Source organism: Epinephelus moara, chromosome 5 (genome assembly GCF_006386435.1).
Source record: "Epinephelus moara isolate mb chromosome 5, YSFRI_EMoa_1.0, whole genome shotgun sequence".
Lineage (NCBI taxonomy): Eukaryota > Metazoa > Chordata > Actinopteri > Perciformes > Serranidae > Epinephelus > Epinephelus moara.
The window spans coordinates 47,497,312-47,512,093 of record NC_065510.1 but is presented as its reverse complement, the minus strand read 5'-3'; the positions used below and the strand labels follow the sequence as shown (position 1 = coordinate 47,512,093).

Below are 14,782 nucleotides of genomic sequence, written 5' to 3'. Positions count from 1 at the left end.
CTCCACTGTCTCTCAGATTAACTCGTATTGCAGCGGTGCCTGGATAGTGTGACGTGTGTGGTTGTGCTGCTGCCATGGTCCTGCCAGATGCCTCCTGCTGCTGCTGTTATCATTAGTCATACTTCTACTGTTATTATACACATATGATTATTGTCACATATGTATACTATCAGATATTAACAAATACTTTCAACATATTGTACCACAGTAGCCAGAACTATAATTATAATATTATAATTAATTATTATTAATAATATTATATATTATTACTAATGTTGTTGTAAGCTACTGTCATTACCGTCTGTCCTGTATCTCTCTCTGTCTCTCTCTCTCTCTCTCTCTCTCTCTCTCTCTCTCTTTCTGTCTCATTGTGTCATACGGATTACTGTTAATTTATTATGCTGATCTGTTCTATACGACACGTTTTAACTAGTTTCAGACACCTAACAGGCAAAAATATTGATGGAGAAGCCTCACTCTGATATATTTCTCATGAAAACAGCACTGATGCTGTTTTCTTGACTGAGTGGTTACCGTTAAGTGACCTTTCTGGCCTTTTTTTTTTTTTTTTTTTTCATTTTATTCACTGTGTAAGCAAAGTTATTGTCTTTGTAAGCAGGCAGCCTATTTTCAACTTCTTGTCCTTCACAATGAGCAAGTTCTCCTTTTATTATGCAAGCTTTTGAAATCAACCTGAGACTTTCTTTTTTGGTCACATGGATCATAGATTCAGGGATCACGGCCTTCAGTTTCGTCAGTATCTACAGTAGGGCCTGAGAGGAGGGTGTTTCAAAACCCTGTATGCTATTCCTCAGACAGTTCACTGACATGGGAAACTGCAAAACGGTGCCCGCCACTAATTCATAATCAGCCATCTAATACACCGTTGCCACAGTGATTTAATTGTCCCATTTGTCACAGCTGTTGTTCTCACCAAAACAAACTTCATGATAATAATCATTTCCAGTCTCCCACCCGTCACGCAGCCTTCCATAGCTGATCGAACGTTTCTGAGATGCCAAATGTTTTCACTGATGAACATTTAACCCCCTCTTATCTGTCTGCTTTTTTGTTTTGCTTGCACACTCTTGCTACATTCTCCTACTAGCATGATGAGGGTAATGACGAAACAGCGTCTAATTTGAATTAAACAACTTAAAAAACAGTATGGGGAGGTGTAGAAGTGAGTCAGTGAAGCTTTGGCTTGTGACGCAGCAGTGCCTTACTCCAGACTAGGGTTGGGATCTGGATCTGGTTCTTTTTTGGAACCAGGTCCAAAGTTCCGGTTCCGGAACCGGTTCCGTCACTTTTGGAGTAACGGTTCCTGCAAACGGTTCCTAGATTGTAAAAAAAAAACGTCACGTGCATTTCCATTAGAGTGCGGAACGGGCCACATATTTCTGTCCGAACCCGACCAAGCCCGACATTATTTAATTACTAAAGCACTGAGTTTGTGTCACACAGTTGTTATGGTTACAGGCTATTTAACAGGCCGAGCGTGCGCCGTGGGTGCTCCGTGGAGAGGGAGACCTCTGTGTTTGAGACGGGAGCGGGCGGCCGGAGGTCTGAGGCTTCCAGCGAGGGGAGAGGGAGAAATATAACAAAATAAGATAAAATAGGAAAACTTGTCTCCCTCTTTTATTTTATTTTCAGCGTTTAATCAAGGCAGAGGCGGGCGGCAGGAGGTCTGAGGCTTCCAGCGAGGCGAGCAGTAGAAACAAACAGACAATGTGTGTGTGTGTGTGTGTGTGTGTGTGTGTGTGTGTGTGTGTGTGTTCTGTTCAGGTGTTGTCACGTAAATAACAGTGCCCAAGCATGAATGCATATAAGTTTTTTTTAATTACATTGCTGTGGTTAATTTGAGGTAATAGTGTTACTGTAGAAATCAGAGAATCACTTTATGTCGTTATATATTCTCAGGGAGATGATACAAGCTCTAAATCTGAAATACACACCACACACAAATGTGATCTTATTGTACTGTGCAACAGTTAGAATAAAGTTTTTGTATTTGTATGATTGCATTTGTGTTTATTATATACTTGTTTATGTATAGCAAGCATAATGAATATAATGTAGGAATCGGTAAGAGGAATCGGTAAGGAATCAGACCGTTAAGAAGGAATCGGTAAGGAATCGGAATCGTTAAAATACTAACGAGTCCCAACCCTACTCTAGACACACTGCTCTCAGAAAAGCCATTTGCCCACTTTTTAAAGGTATCCAATAATATCCCAGTCTCACAAGTGGTGTCCCTTTGATTTAAAACCATGTCAGGAGACTTATTTTCTGAAGTGTAAGATGAGCAGCCGAGCGGGAAACTACGGCAGGTGTAGTTGATGATATGCCAACTGGAAATGGTTTTCCCTTGATTTGAAATATTCCGAGGGGCATCAAAAGGGAGAATGTGCTGCACAGTCCCTTGAAGAAACCTTGTCTCTAACCCTCCTTTGATAATTGCTATGCAAAGGTTCTTGAAATGAATTACTGATCAGCCGAGTGTTGCGGAGAGAGCGACTGTTTGGAGGAGACAGAATGAAGGATGAGACCCTGCCACAGGCCCTGGAAAAGAATATGCATGTGTCAAACACGCATACAAATTGCGAGTATGGATGCTAAAAATATGTGTGTGTATGCATGAGCACACTTGGATTTGCTTATGTACACAAATGCTGCAGAAATGCATAACAAAAGCATGTGGTCTCTACATAGTCTTGGCTCAGGCTTATTCAGTTTTGCTCTCTAACATCCTTATGCAAAACTGAAGAACATGGAGCACAGAACTCTTTTCAGTGCACAATAACATACACAAATATAGCATACAACCCACATGAGCCAACCAGTAATATTCTCATCCCTATATAGAAGAGTTTCACACATAGGTGGAGAGAAATAAGCCTATATAGAGGCAATGTACACTTGGCAGAGTGCCAAACACTAGCTACCACTCTGTTAAACTGAGTCTCATTTAGGCTTTCCAGAGCGCTGGCTCAAAGGAAAACTCCTTTTCAATACAGACATTATCTCACAGGTGGAAAAAATACAGGTATCATGTATACGCCCATATATTAAATCAGACAATGACATACCTTTACATGCACGCGCGCACACACACACACACACACACACACACACACACACACTCCATCTGGTTTTGTTGTTTACAGAAGTCTGTGAAGTGTCCCTCTTTCCAAATACCAGTCGTGTGATATTACCTCCTATGGAGTGGTAAGCTGTTCCCTTCTAAATCCAACATGAGGAGCAAATGTTGGTTTCCTCGTAGAGAGTAAAGAGCACAGAACCAACTGGGTACACTCCCAGGCCAGTGCCAAATGAACATGCTCTGAGTCAAATGAAGCTGTGGAAACATGTTATTGCTTCATAAATGTGCACCTTTAACTGTGCTAGTAAACCCACAAGAGGGAATTCAAGGCAGCACTCAACACAGGATACATTTCAAAATACAGCTACCGTCATGTCAAGTCTAACGTTACCTGCTGGATGAATAGGTTGAGATACATATCACATCCTCATAAAACCTCTGTTCCCTCTGTTATCCCTCTCTTTCCTCTATGTCTCTAAAAATACAAACAGACTGCATGGCCGCGCTGTTCCAGATACTGACAGAAGATGGAAGATGCCTATAGAGTGATAGTTTAGACATCCATGTTAATATTCATTCATTCATTTTCTGTAATCATTTATCCTGTTAAGGGTCACGGGGGCTGGAGCCCATCCCAGCTGACATTGGGTGAGAGGCAAGGTACACCCTGGACAGGTCGCCAGACTATCACAGGACTGACACACAGAGACAGTCAACTATTCACACTCACATTTACTCTTACGGACAATTTAGAGTCAGCGGTTAACCTGCGTGTCTTTGGACTGTGAGACAAAGCCGGAGCACCTGCAGAAAACCCACGCTGACACCTCTTACTGTGAGGTGACAGTGCTAACCACTGCACCAACATGTCACCCTTAATGTTTATGTCACAAAACTCTTTATACTTGCCAAATAAAGAATCAAAGCCTTTGGATTTCTTCCAACTCTGCATTTCAGTCTTGTACAGATTGACCTTCTGAGCCTGTTTCATCAGCGAGGGCAGGCAGTGACACCACCGCTGCACATTGGCTCTCTACTTTGTTCATTAATAACGTCAAACATTGTGGAGCCTGTGAGGACCATTCACCATCCTACTACACCTATCTAACCTGCTCCATTTGTATTCCCAACATTGATATATTTGGCAGGCTCCAGTCTAGACAGGGGTCTTACATGAGCTGTGTAGATCAATCCCTCAGAAGGAAAAGGGCAATTCAATGTGAAATGAGATTTTGTATTGCTCCACTTTTTGTCTGACTCCACTTTGATAAATAAACAGGTACTAACCTAATAGAATTTTAGAAACAACAAGGGGAGGCTTATGATAAGTCCTAAAGCCTTGTCTAAAAAAATCTACTGCACTGTAGAATGTACAAGAGATTTTAGAGTCAGTAAATACACCTAAAGTGCAGGGAAATGTTCCCTAATTCCAACATTTTTTTTGCCTTAACTTCTACCAAAGAAAACAAAGAATGCAAAAGCTGCTAATGTCCATGGTCAGCTGAATCTATAACAAACAAAGGCAGTACAATACAACGACTGTGATGCTGATTGAAATGCAACTCATTATATCAATTCAGCTCTCTTGCCTTTTCCTTTCACTTGAGTGAACCTATTGATTTGTGCCACTAAGGCATTACAGGCCTCAAACTGCCTTGCTGCGAGTTGCTGTCCTTTCAGCACCACTTGGTGTTGGAAAGGGAGAAGGTGAACAGCGCAAGGCAGAGAAAAGAAAGAGCCTTTCCCAAATATTCCTCCCTTTCACCCGGGTGTGAAATACAATCAACACCTCTGGGGCCTGCTCATGCCAGCCAGCAACGCCGGAGCACGAGTCTTCACACACTCTCAAATTAAAGAAATTAAAAGTCACTGGTCTGCACCAACAATTCAGCATTATCCCATTCACAATCACAAACACACAGGATGGAAACAAAGGATTGTGGAGGGAAGGAGGGGCACTGAAATGACAGTGTAAATATGTGTGTGTGTGTGTGTGTGTGTGTGTGTGTGTGTGTGTGTGTGTGTGTGTGTGTGTGGACCTACCCGCTGAATGACCCCGGTTGGTGGCATCGTGGTCACTGTCACCCTGTTCGCTGTCACCGTGACCACTGTCTTTGGAGCTGACAATGTCTGCCTCTTGGAATGCCGAACTGTGAGAAGCGAGGAGGTGAGAGGAGTGAGAGTGGTGTCAGAGAAAAGAGAAAGTTATGAAAATAATGAAGGGGTCAGAGAGAGAGGTCCAGATACAATATTGAGAAGGGGAAGACGAAGGGAGATGAGGAGGATTACATGAGTGGCAGAGAGAGAGAGGGGCAGAGTCAGAAATCAACACCATATTATTACAGTCACGGTGGCCGTCAAGAGTCTAAATTGGATGTTACACATGGCATGTAATGAAATCCAGCATTAGAGCTGTAATAGGCACTGCTCTGTCAGTTATGGGACAGATGCCAAACTGAAGATGAACATTATGGATGCATTGGGAACCATGTAGCCTCATAAAGCCATAATTAACAGTGTGGAATATATGGGACTCACAGTGATGGATGTAATGTTAAATTTTATATACATATATATAAAAACCTTGGTTCCATGAGGCCATTTGGATGTTACAGGTCCTCTGATGGTGGATGCTATGTGGCTGACTAGGTTTTGCACATTAGTAATAATATAGTGTGTGTGTGTGTGTGTGTGTGCTTTTCTCTACCTGTTGACCCGTCTGGGTCTGTCCACCAGGTAGCTGAGTTCTGCTCGTTGGTGTTTTGTCTAGAAAAGCCACAGAAACACACGTGATCACTGTTAATGCTAAAAAAAAACACATGAAAGAGGTTTATATTGGATAAGAGTGACAACAACTGACCCCTTATTCATACACTGGTTGTTACTATGACTGTAATAGAAGAAGGTAAGGGACGTAAGAGGCAGGGTAGGCCACCGACAGTGCGTGCATCCACTTGGTGAATGAGTGGGCGAGAGGAGAGTGGGTTAGGGAGGCGATTGAATGCGTAAATGATTGAGCCGCCCAGCGCTGAAACTGAAAAACCTTTGTTCGCGGTGCTGCCGTGCTGGGTCGTGCATGGAATACTTAACACACAGCAAAGGCAAGACTGTGACTGGCTATCTAGCTCCTCTCCAGTCACACCGCAATCAACAAAACACTCATCTCCCCCCATCTTCTGCTCACATTATTTGCCACCCAACTTTATAATCTAATGATTTACCATCCAAAATTGTATGTGCATAAGGAAGTCCAGTTATCAATCAATCAATCAATTTTATTTATAAAGCCCAATATCACAAATCACAATTTGCCTCACAGGGCTTTACAGCATACGACATCCCTCTGTCCTTATGACCCTCGCAGCGGATAAGGAAAAACTCCCCAAAAAAAACCCTTTAACGGGGAAAAAAAACGGTAGAAACCTCAGGAAGAGCAACTGAGGAGGGATCCCTCTTCCAGGACGGACAGACGTGCAATAGATGTCGTACAGAACAGATCAGCATGAGTCAGTTAATGAAGACTACTAATGTCACAAACTATCTTGCACGCACAAAAATGCTCTCTTGGTGGGATTTTTTCCCCCTAGGTTTCTGATAAATGCATGTATTTTGACCACCCCCCACCCCCCCACCCCAGCATTATGCCTAACAATGATTAAAGGCCACTGAGCAGAACAGCCAAGTCAATAGGAGATACCACTTCAGTCCTCTCTGGGACTTTTGTTTCGCGTGATCTAAGTGGATAACATACCTTGACATGAAGCAGACACAGCTGCTGGTTTCTGGGGGATCTTTAAAACGGAGTCAACCCTTTGAATCACGCGCCTTGGGCGACAACAGCTGTTTTGGGCTCCTCTTACCTCATTAGAGAGAATACTTCCATTGGATATGATGTCCGGTTGTTGGTCACTGTAGCCCGTGACTATGGCGCCGCAGTGGTTGGTGTGATCCGTGTCAGTGCTGCGGGAGGGGCTGCACGGTTTGAGGAACATCAGATCCGTTTTGGCGGACTCTGGAGTCAGACACACCTGGTAGCAGTAGGAGTTCTGGTTCTGGTGGTGATGGGAGCCGAAGCCCCCTCCCACGCTGCCTATACCAGACTCCTCCACGGGCACCTGCCCCATGGGCCCGACCCCTGACGTCACGTTGGTGCTCTGAACTAACATGATGTCGGATTTACTCAGCTTCTTTTGTTTTCGGCCGCGAGCCTGTCTGCTACAGCACGAGCCACAGCACAGGCAGCAGTCACCGGCCAGCAGGCACGTGTACAGGTTGAGTTTCTTGTCCTTTTGACAACGCACGGCCAGCACGATCATAGCCAGGAGAAAGATGAATGACACGGAGCCCAAGGCGATGATGAGAATGAGGGTGAGGTCAAGGGAGGTATCATTTGCCCTGGAGGCCGAACCAAGATCCCCGCTGCGGCCTTCGACCACGCTGTCCACTAACATTACGCTCACACTCGCCGAGGAGGAGAGAGGAGGCTGCCCGTGGTCCCTCACTTCAATCAGCAGGTCGTAGAAGCCCTGCGGGTCCCGCTTGGGAGAGATCCTGCGGGCTGTCCTCAGCTCTCCGGTCCTCCAGTCCATGCGGAACATCCCAATCTCGTTGCCCCGCAGGATGCTGTAGGACAGCCGTGCGTTCTCTCCATCATCTGCATCCATAGCCACGATGCGCGTCACCAGGTAGCCAGGCTCCGCAGAGCGCGGCAGGTGTTCTTTGGCTGTACCGTTTTTACCGATGGGGGCTATTACAGTGGGAGCGTTGTCATTTTGGTCAACTATAATCACATTTACAGTGGCATTAGAGAAGAGCTCAGCAGCACCCGAGTCTTTAGCCTGGACCATGAAGCTAAACTCCTTTAGCTGCTCGTAATCAAAAGAGCGCAGCGCATAAAGGTAGCCGGTGTCCTGGTTTATGGATACGTAGGTATCCACAGACATGCCCTGTATGTCGCACTCCAATATGGAGTAAGTAATCAAAGCGTTTTGTCCTATATCAGGGTCCAGAGCGCTCACGGCATGAATGAAAGCACCGGGCACATTATTCTCAGTCACATACACATCATAAACAGCCTGAGTAAATCGGGGCGCGTTGTCATTCTCATCAGACACGTGCACTTTAATAGACTTGCTGGTGGCGAGCGACGGCTGACCCTTATCTTTGGCCACCACAGTGATGGTGTAGGAGTCTGTGTTCTCTCTGTCCAGTGATCCCTCTGTCACGATGGTGTAGTAGTTTTTAAAAGAGGATTTCAGCTTAAAAGGAACGTCTCCTAATATCTCGCAGCTCATATGTCCATTCTCACCCGAGTCCCGATCTGACACGCTAAACAGTGCAATCACGGTGCCTGGGGCGTCCTGCTCGCTCACGGATTCAGTCACAGTACTGAAACCAATTTCTGGAGTGTTGTCGTTCACGTCCACGAGTTTGACCAGCACTTTGCAGTGCGCGGGGACCGCATTAGCCCCCAGATCTTTAGCCTGGACATAAATCTGATGCGTGCTGCTCTCCTCATAGTCCACCTCACCTGTGACCTCTATCCTACCTGTTCTGGCATCAATATTGAATAAGTCCTTTATCCGCGGGGCGTTGTGACTGCTGAAAGAATAAACTATTTCCCCGTTTTGCCCCTCGTCAACATCCGTGGCGTTGAGCTGAATGACCAGAGTGCCCACAGGAGAGTTTTCTCGCAGGTTAACAGAGTACACAGACTGGTCAAAGGTGGGCGCGTTATCATTGGAGTCCAGAACTTTAACCACCAAGAGAGCCGTCCCCGTCCGCTGCGGCATGCCCCCATCCACAGCCGTCAGCACATAGCGGTGCACCGCCTGCTGCTCCCTGTCCAGCGGCTTCTCCAGCACCAGCTCTGCGAACTTGTTCCCGTCGCTCTGTGTCTGCACGTCAAGGTAAAAATAATTATTATTCGTGATGGCATATGTGCTAAGCGCGTTTGTGCCCACGTCAGGGTCGAAGGCATTCTCCACCGGGAAACGGGTCCCCGGGATGGCGCTTTCCGATATCTCCACGGAAATGTCTGTCTCAGGAAAGCTGGGTGGATTGTCGTTGATATCCATCACCTCAATCTCCACGCGAAAGAGCTCCAGTGGGTTCTCCAGAAACACCTCCAGGTGCAATAGGCACGGGATGGTTTGCTTACAGATTTCTTCGCGGTCAATTTTCTCCTTCACGACGAGCGCACCGTTCTCTAAGTTCACCTCCAGATAAGGTGTCCGTGAACTAGGCACCGTCTGAAAGCGGCGAGCAGAAAGTTTGGTAATGTCAAGTCCCAAATCCTCTGCAATATTCCCAACCACCGAGCCAGGTTCCTGCTCCTCTGGCACGGAGTAGTGTAGCTGAGAGATAGCTCCATCCAGGATGGAGAGCAGGAATATTAACCAAATCATCTCCCCTCCCTTTCACAAAGTGCACTTCAAGACGAAAACAAAAACGTGTTATTCACTTTTCTTACAACAAATGAGCATTTCCCATTTCCTTTGTCCGTAAAACGGCAGTGAAATAAACAGCAACAAGGCTGTCCCGATTGTGAAATTCCTCTCCTGTGCCTCGGGTCAGTGGAACATTGTGTCGTTTCAGCTGTGAGAAACACAGCCATTTGATCCGAGCTTCTCTGTTTTAATCAATTCTGCACCGGTCTGTGAGTTTTGGCGTCAGTGCAAACATTACAGGCTGGAGCCAAGACGCATAGCCAACACTCCCTGTGCTCAGAACAGACAGCCCCTTCTTCACACAAAGTCACACAGGAACAACAACACAGAAAATTCCACATGAGCAGGAAAAGAAGAATAAGCAAAAAGTCCTAATGGCGCGCTGCCGGCATCGATAACAAATGCAACTTCGACCTAAAGACTGGCAAGTAAAAGGACTTTCTCTCTGTCTCGCTCTGAGAGGATGTAATCACTGAGCCTAAGCGCTCAAAGCGGATGATGCTTTCAGCTCGGCTTCTGTAAGGCGAGTGTGAGCAGCGGGGTTGGTTTTGCGCACAGCTTTTTCCCAACCAGCCAATAGTATTCTCAAACACCGGGTGTAATGGCACCTGATTGGGGCTCCGCGACGCCAGCCAGAGCACACATCGGGTCCTCATAACAAAACCGGTTAAGCACCGCTGCGCTCTTTTCCTCCACCACCTCTCTCCTCCAGGCCTCAGCCTCAGTTATAGCAGGGAAATTAATTGTTTTACACATCCAGTGAATTAAGAAAGTCGAATAATAGTGGGTGACAGTCGGCATCGGGTTCTGTGCAGATAAGGCTGCAGCTGCCCTGGTAGTGCTGGTATTTCTAAAATATTATCTTGAAAAAAAAAAAAAGCCTTTACATATTATGACCACGACCCCCCCCCCAAAATATATGAGTCAGGATGTAGCAAGGATGGCCCCAGCCAAAGATCACTAAAGAGTCTGCGCAAGTAAAGATAGCTACAGTGACGCAATACCTCACCGTGTCTTGGCCATCCTCTCTCCCTCTGTCTCTTTTGTGTGTGTGTGTGTGTGTGTGTGTGTGTGTGTGTGTGGTCGTGGTGGGGGGGGGATTTCAAATAAGGTAACATCTCCAGTGTTGTTTGGGCGTAAGCATCAGTATGACACAAGGTTCACAGCAGGATCACACATGACTTGCTTTCTTTCAGTGCAATGAAGCGTCATACTTTAGTCCTACCGTGTTTCTAATAGCCGAGAGTCTAATAGTTCCCCTATCTTCCCATTATCATTAACCCCCTCACATACTGGCCTTGACTGTAGTGCAGTTGCATCATGTACTAATTTAATTCATAAAGCATAAATTAAATATGCAAATGGGATAGTCGTAAGGGAGACACAAATAGTGGGGGTCTAACTATTTGCACACCATTTGGAGGATGATGACAAAAAGATGAAAAGGAGCGTAATTGAAGATAATTAGCATACCTCTCTAATTCTAAATGTAATAGACAGAGCGCAACAATATCGTCCGTAATGCAAAGCGATGTGCCCATTGTGCAGTGGATTAAACAGCAAGCAATACGCGATTCTGCATCTCGCCATACAAGTCAAAAGAAACAAAGAGGAGACGTTAGATGAATTTCCACCCATGTCTGAGCCGGAGCTGTGTGACTGAATCGAGCTGACACTGAAGTCGGATCTCAGAGCAGAGCGCTCAGTAGCTCCCCTCTCTCTCTCTCTCTCTCTCACTCTCTCTCTCTCTCTCTCTCTCGCTCTCTCTCTCTCTCTCTCTCTCTCTCTCTCTCTCTTCCCCTCTCCCTCTCTCCCTCTCTCCGACAGGGTGTTACAGAGACCAACGTCGCCCTCTCGCGTCTGCCCGCTTTCTTTTCTTCTGTCTGTCTTCGTTTCTCATTTCTGGAGATGACAAGGGGTTACTGAAACTCGCATACTGGTTTCCACTGAATTTGCTCATTTTTGTCCATTTACACACCACATTGGTTTTAAATATCTCCTCCACCACTGTACATAGACCAGTCAACATGCCACTTCAAAAGACAAAAAAGAGTATTCAATAGGAAATAAAATTTTTACACACACACACACACACTATATACATATATATAGCCTATATATGAGAGAAAGAGGAGTATGAAATAACAAACAAGAGTATTAAAACAATATAATAAAACATTTCATTTAAAATGTACAAAAATGTTAATTTTATTTTATACATGAGTTTATTTTGTAATTTCGTTACACACATACCTACACACACACAAAATTACTACATTTTTTATTTATTTCTATTTATTTAGATGTGTTTATTTTGTATTTTTATCACACACAAACTTAATTTGTTTCTATTATCTTACTCTCGTCTCTCTCTCTCTCTCTCTCTCTATACATATATATATATATATATATATGTATATATGTACATATATGGGGTTTTTTCTACTATGGGGGAATAAGTATCCAGTATTCTTGTAAAAATAGCAGCCATATTCCTTAAGAGTCCTGCATTAACTTACAGTAATTGAAAGTATAAAAGACACATGAGCTTACAACATGGAAAGTACACATGGAAATTGTACATACACATGGACAAACAGAACATATACACATGGACAAACGGCCTGAGGGAGTGTCATTTAATTAGATATTATTATGGATTATTATTTCTGACACGTTATGTGTAAGTTTCATTTTACAGTCGGTCAGAATGGACTGTGTTGTAACTGCATATATAAGAGGATCATTTGTACATAAAACCATGTAATTACTCAGGAAAGGAAAGTTTAGTTGAGTGTGTGTGTGTGTGTGTGTCTGTGTGTGTGTCTGTGTGTTCTACTACTACTAGCTACTTTGTATCATGTACATGTATTTATATGTTTCCATTTATTGTTCAACCAGTAAGCAACTAAGTCTGTTTACAGCCGTGTTGGTGGCCTGTGTGATTCTGATGAGTGACCATTGTGACATCATCTGATGTCATATGAGCAGCTTTGTTCAATGTAATTAACTGGAGTACTTCTAACCATCAAATGTGAAGAACAAGTCCACCATGTCCCCATTGAATAGGAGAGCACCAGGTCATTGGTCTTCACAGAGAAGAGAAGCATGAAAATGAAGCGTCTGCGGTCCATGACAGACAACAAAAATACTGTTTTCTTGCTGAGATGACCCATGCAGACCTTGTCTTGGTACTCCTGATAATGCCTGCTGCACATGAACTCCACAGGTGAGCAGATAAACCATTGCCTGAGGAGCTTGACAGGTTCCTCTCCCTTGTATTGTCTGTTGCTTATGATTGTCAGTTTGAGAAGACTCGTCAACTTGTGCTTTCTATAGGATAGGATAGGACAGGATAGGATAGGATAGGGCCTTTGCAGAGCAGTGACAAATGGCAAATAAAGACGCTGCATTTGGCTATTACAGGAAACAACTGAAACAAAATAGCAGAGGTTATATTGTTATATGAGCCTATGCCTGTTTTTTTTTTTTTTTTGTTTTTTTTACCAATAAAGAGTAGTTGGAATCAACAGAAGATGGCTGCCAAATGATCCCCACAGGCCATGCGCTGACCTTGGCAACAAGAAAAATTCTTTACTAGACACCATTAGGATCCAAAAAAACAGGTTACAAAAAAGTGCCATATGGGTGCATGAGAACCTATTTCTCCAGCTTTACTAAATGAACAGTTAGAGTAATGAACAGTTTAGGACACCTGTAAAGCAGAGTGATACATGCATAACTGGCAGAGTGATACATCCTTGAGGAACCTTTAGGGGTTCTTCAATTTGACACTGATGAGGAACCTTTTAAGGTGCTTTGAGGAACCCTAAGAAAAGGTTCTTCGAAGAACCCCTTCTTTAGGTTACTCGAGGAACCTTTAAAAGTCACTGTATATAAGCGATGTTTATTCATAATAAGAATAATATTAATATTACTAATAATATTAATATTACTAACAATAATAATAATAATAAATTATGATGATGAAACAACAGCTGTCTTTGAACAAGGTTTATTTACATATCTGATTTTGCAAAAATGGTCAAATACAAAATATTAATAAATACAATTAAGTCAATAAATGCAAAATATTACACTAATAAATACAATAAAGTCAAAACATGCAAAATATTACACTAATAAATACAATAAAGTCAATACAAAATATTACAGGAATCATATGATATATGATTCCAGAATAGATTCACTTAGAACAAGAAATTTGCCATTTTAATTACCCCTGCTGGAACTTTTTCATTAGATTTAATCCCAACCATACACCGCTGCAGAAAAATTAGAGTCTTCCTTAATTTTTCAGCAAACCTGACTCCAAAAATGAAATAGACTGCAAGTAGGGCACCAACTCCCATTGTGATGTCGTCAGGCTTTGTTATTTCAACTCCGTCCAAACGCAGGGAGATGTCACTGTCTGCATTGAAGGGGTTCCCACTGACAAGCAGCATGGGTGTCTTCACCACCTACAACAAGCAGGCAACAAATAGACACTATCTGACATGAATATTCATTCATTCATCTTCTAACCACTTCATCCTCTTGAGGGTCGCGGGGGGGCTGGAGCCTATCCCAGCTGACATCGGGCGAGAGGCAGGGTACACCCTGGACAGGTCGCCAGAGTATCGCAGAGCTGACACATAGAGACAGACAACCACTCACGCTCACATTCACACCTACGGACAATTTAGAGTTATCAATTAACCTAATCCTAATCTGCATGTCTTTGGACTGTGGGGGGAAGCTGGTGTGCCCGGAGAGAACCCACGCTGACACGGGGAGAGCATGCAAACTCCGCACAGAAGGGCTCCCACACCCGGGATTGAACCGGGAACCCTCTTGCTGTGAGGCGACAGTGCTAACCACCGCACCACCGTGCCGCCCCGACATGAATATGTTATATTTATTTTATTTATATATATATATATATATATATATATATATATATATATATACACATACATACATACATACATACATTGTATAATTACAATGTGGTGTTCAAGCATTCTTGGTTTTATTCAACTGCAAGTGGCAGCTTAAATGCTGTGTCTGATGCATATTATGTAGTCTAATATGTAGGTTAATTAGGCATTAATTAGATATCAAGTTCTACACAATGACATTGTTTTGCTTTTCGTTAAGTCATAAAGTGCTGGTGGTAAGCATATGGTTTGAAGTTTTAAGAATTGACCGCAGTGATTTCTTCATCTAA

At 43.7% G+C, this 14,782-nt stretch overlaps 1 protein-coding gene across 1 annotated transcript; it reads right to left on the bottom strand.

Annotated features, from left to right (window-relative positions):
* Positions 1-3,709: 3,709 nt before the first annotated feature.
* LOC126389639 (protocadherin-10-like) lies at positions 3,710-10,077 on the bottom strand. Its single transcript, XM_050043336.1, has 4 exons — positions 6,964-10,077; positions 5,811-5,869; positions 5,147-5,253; positions 3,710-3,741 (listed from the first exon to the last, which is right to left on the bottom strand). The coding sequence occupies exons 1-4, from the start codon at positions 9,508-9,510 to the stop codon at positions 3,710-3,712; spliced, it is 2,745 nt and encodes a 914-aa protein (XP_049899293.1). The 5' UTR covers positions 9,511-10,077.
* Between the last annotated feature and the right edge of the window lie 4,705 nt (positions 10,078-14,782).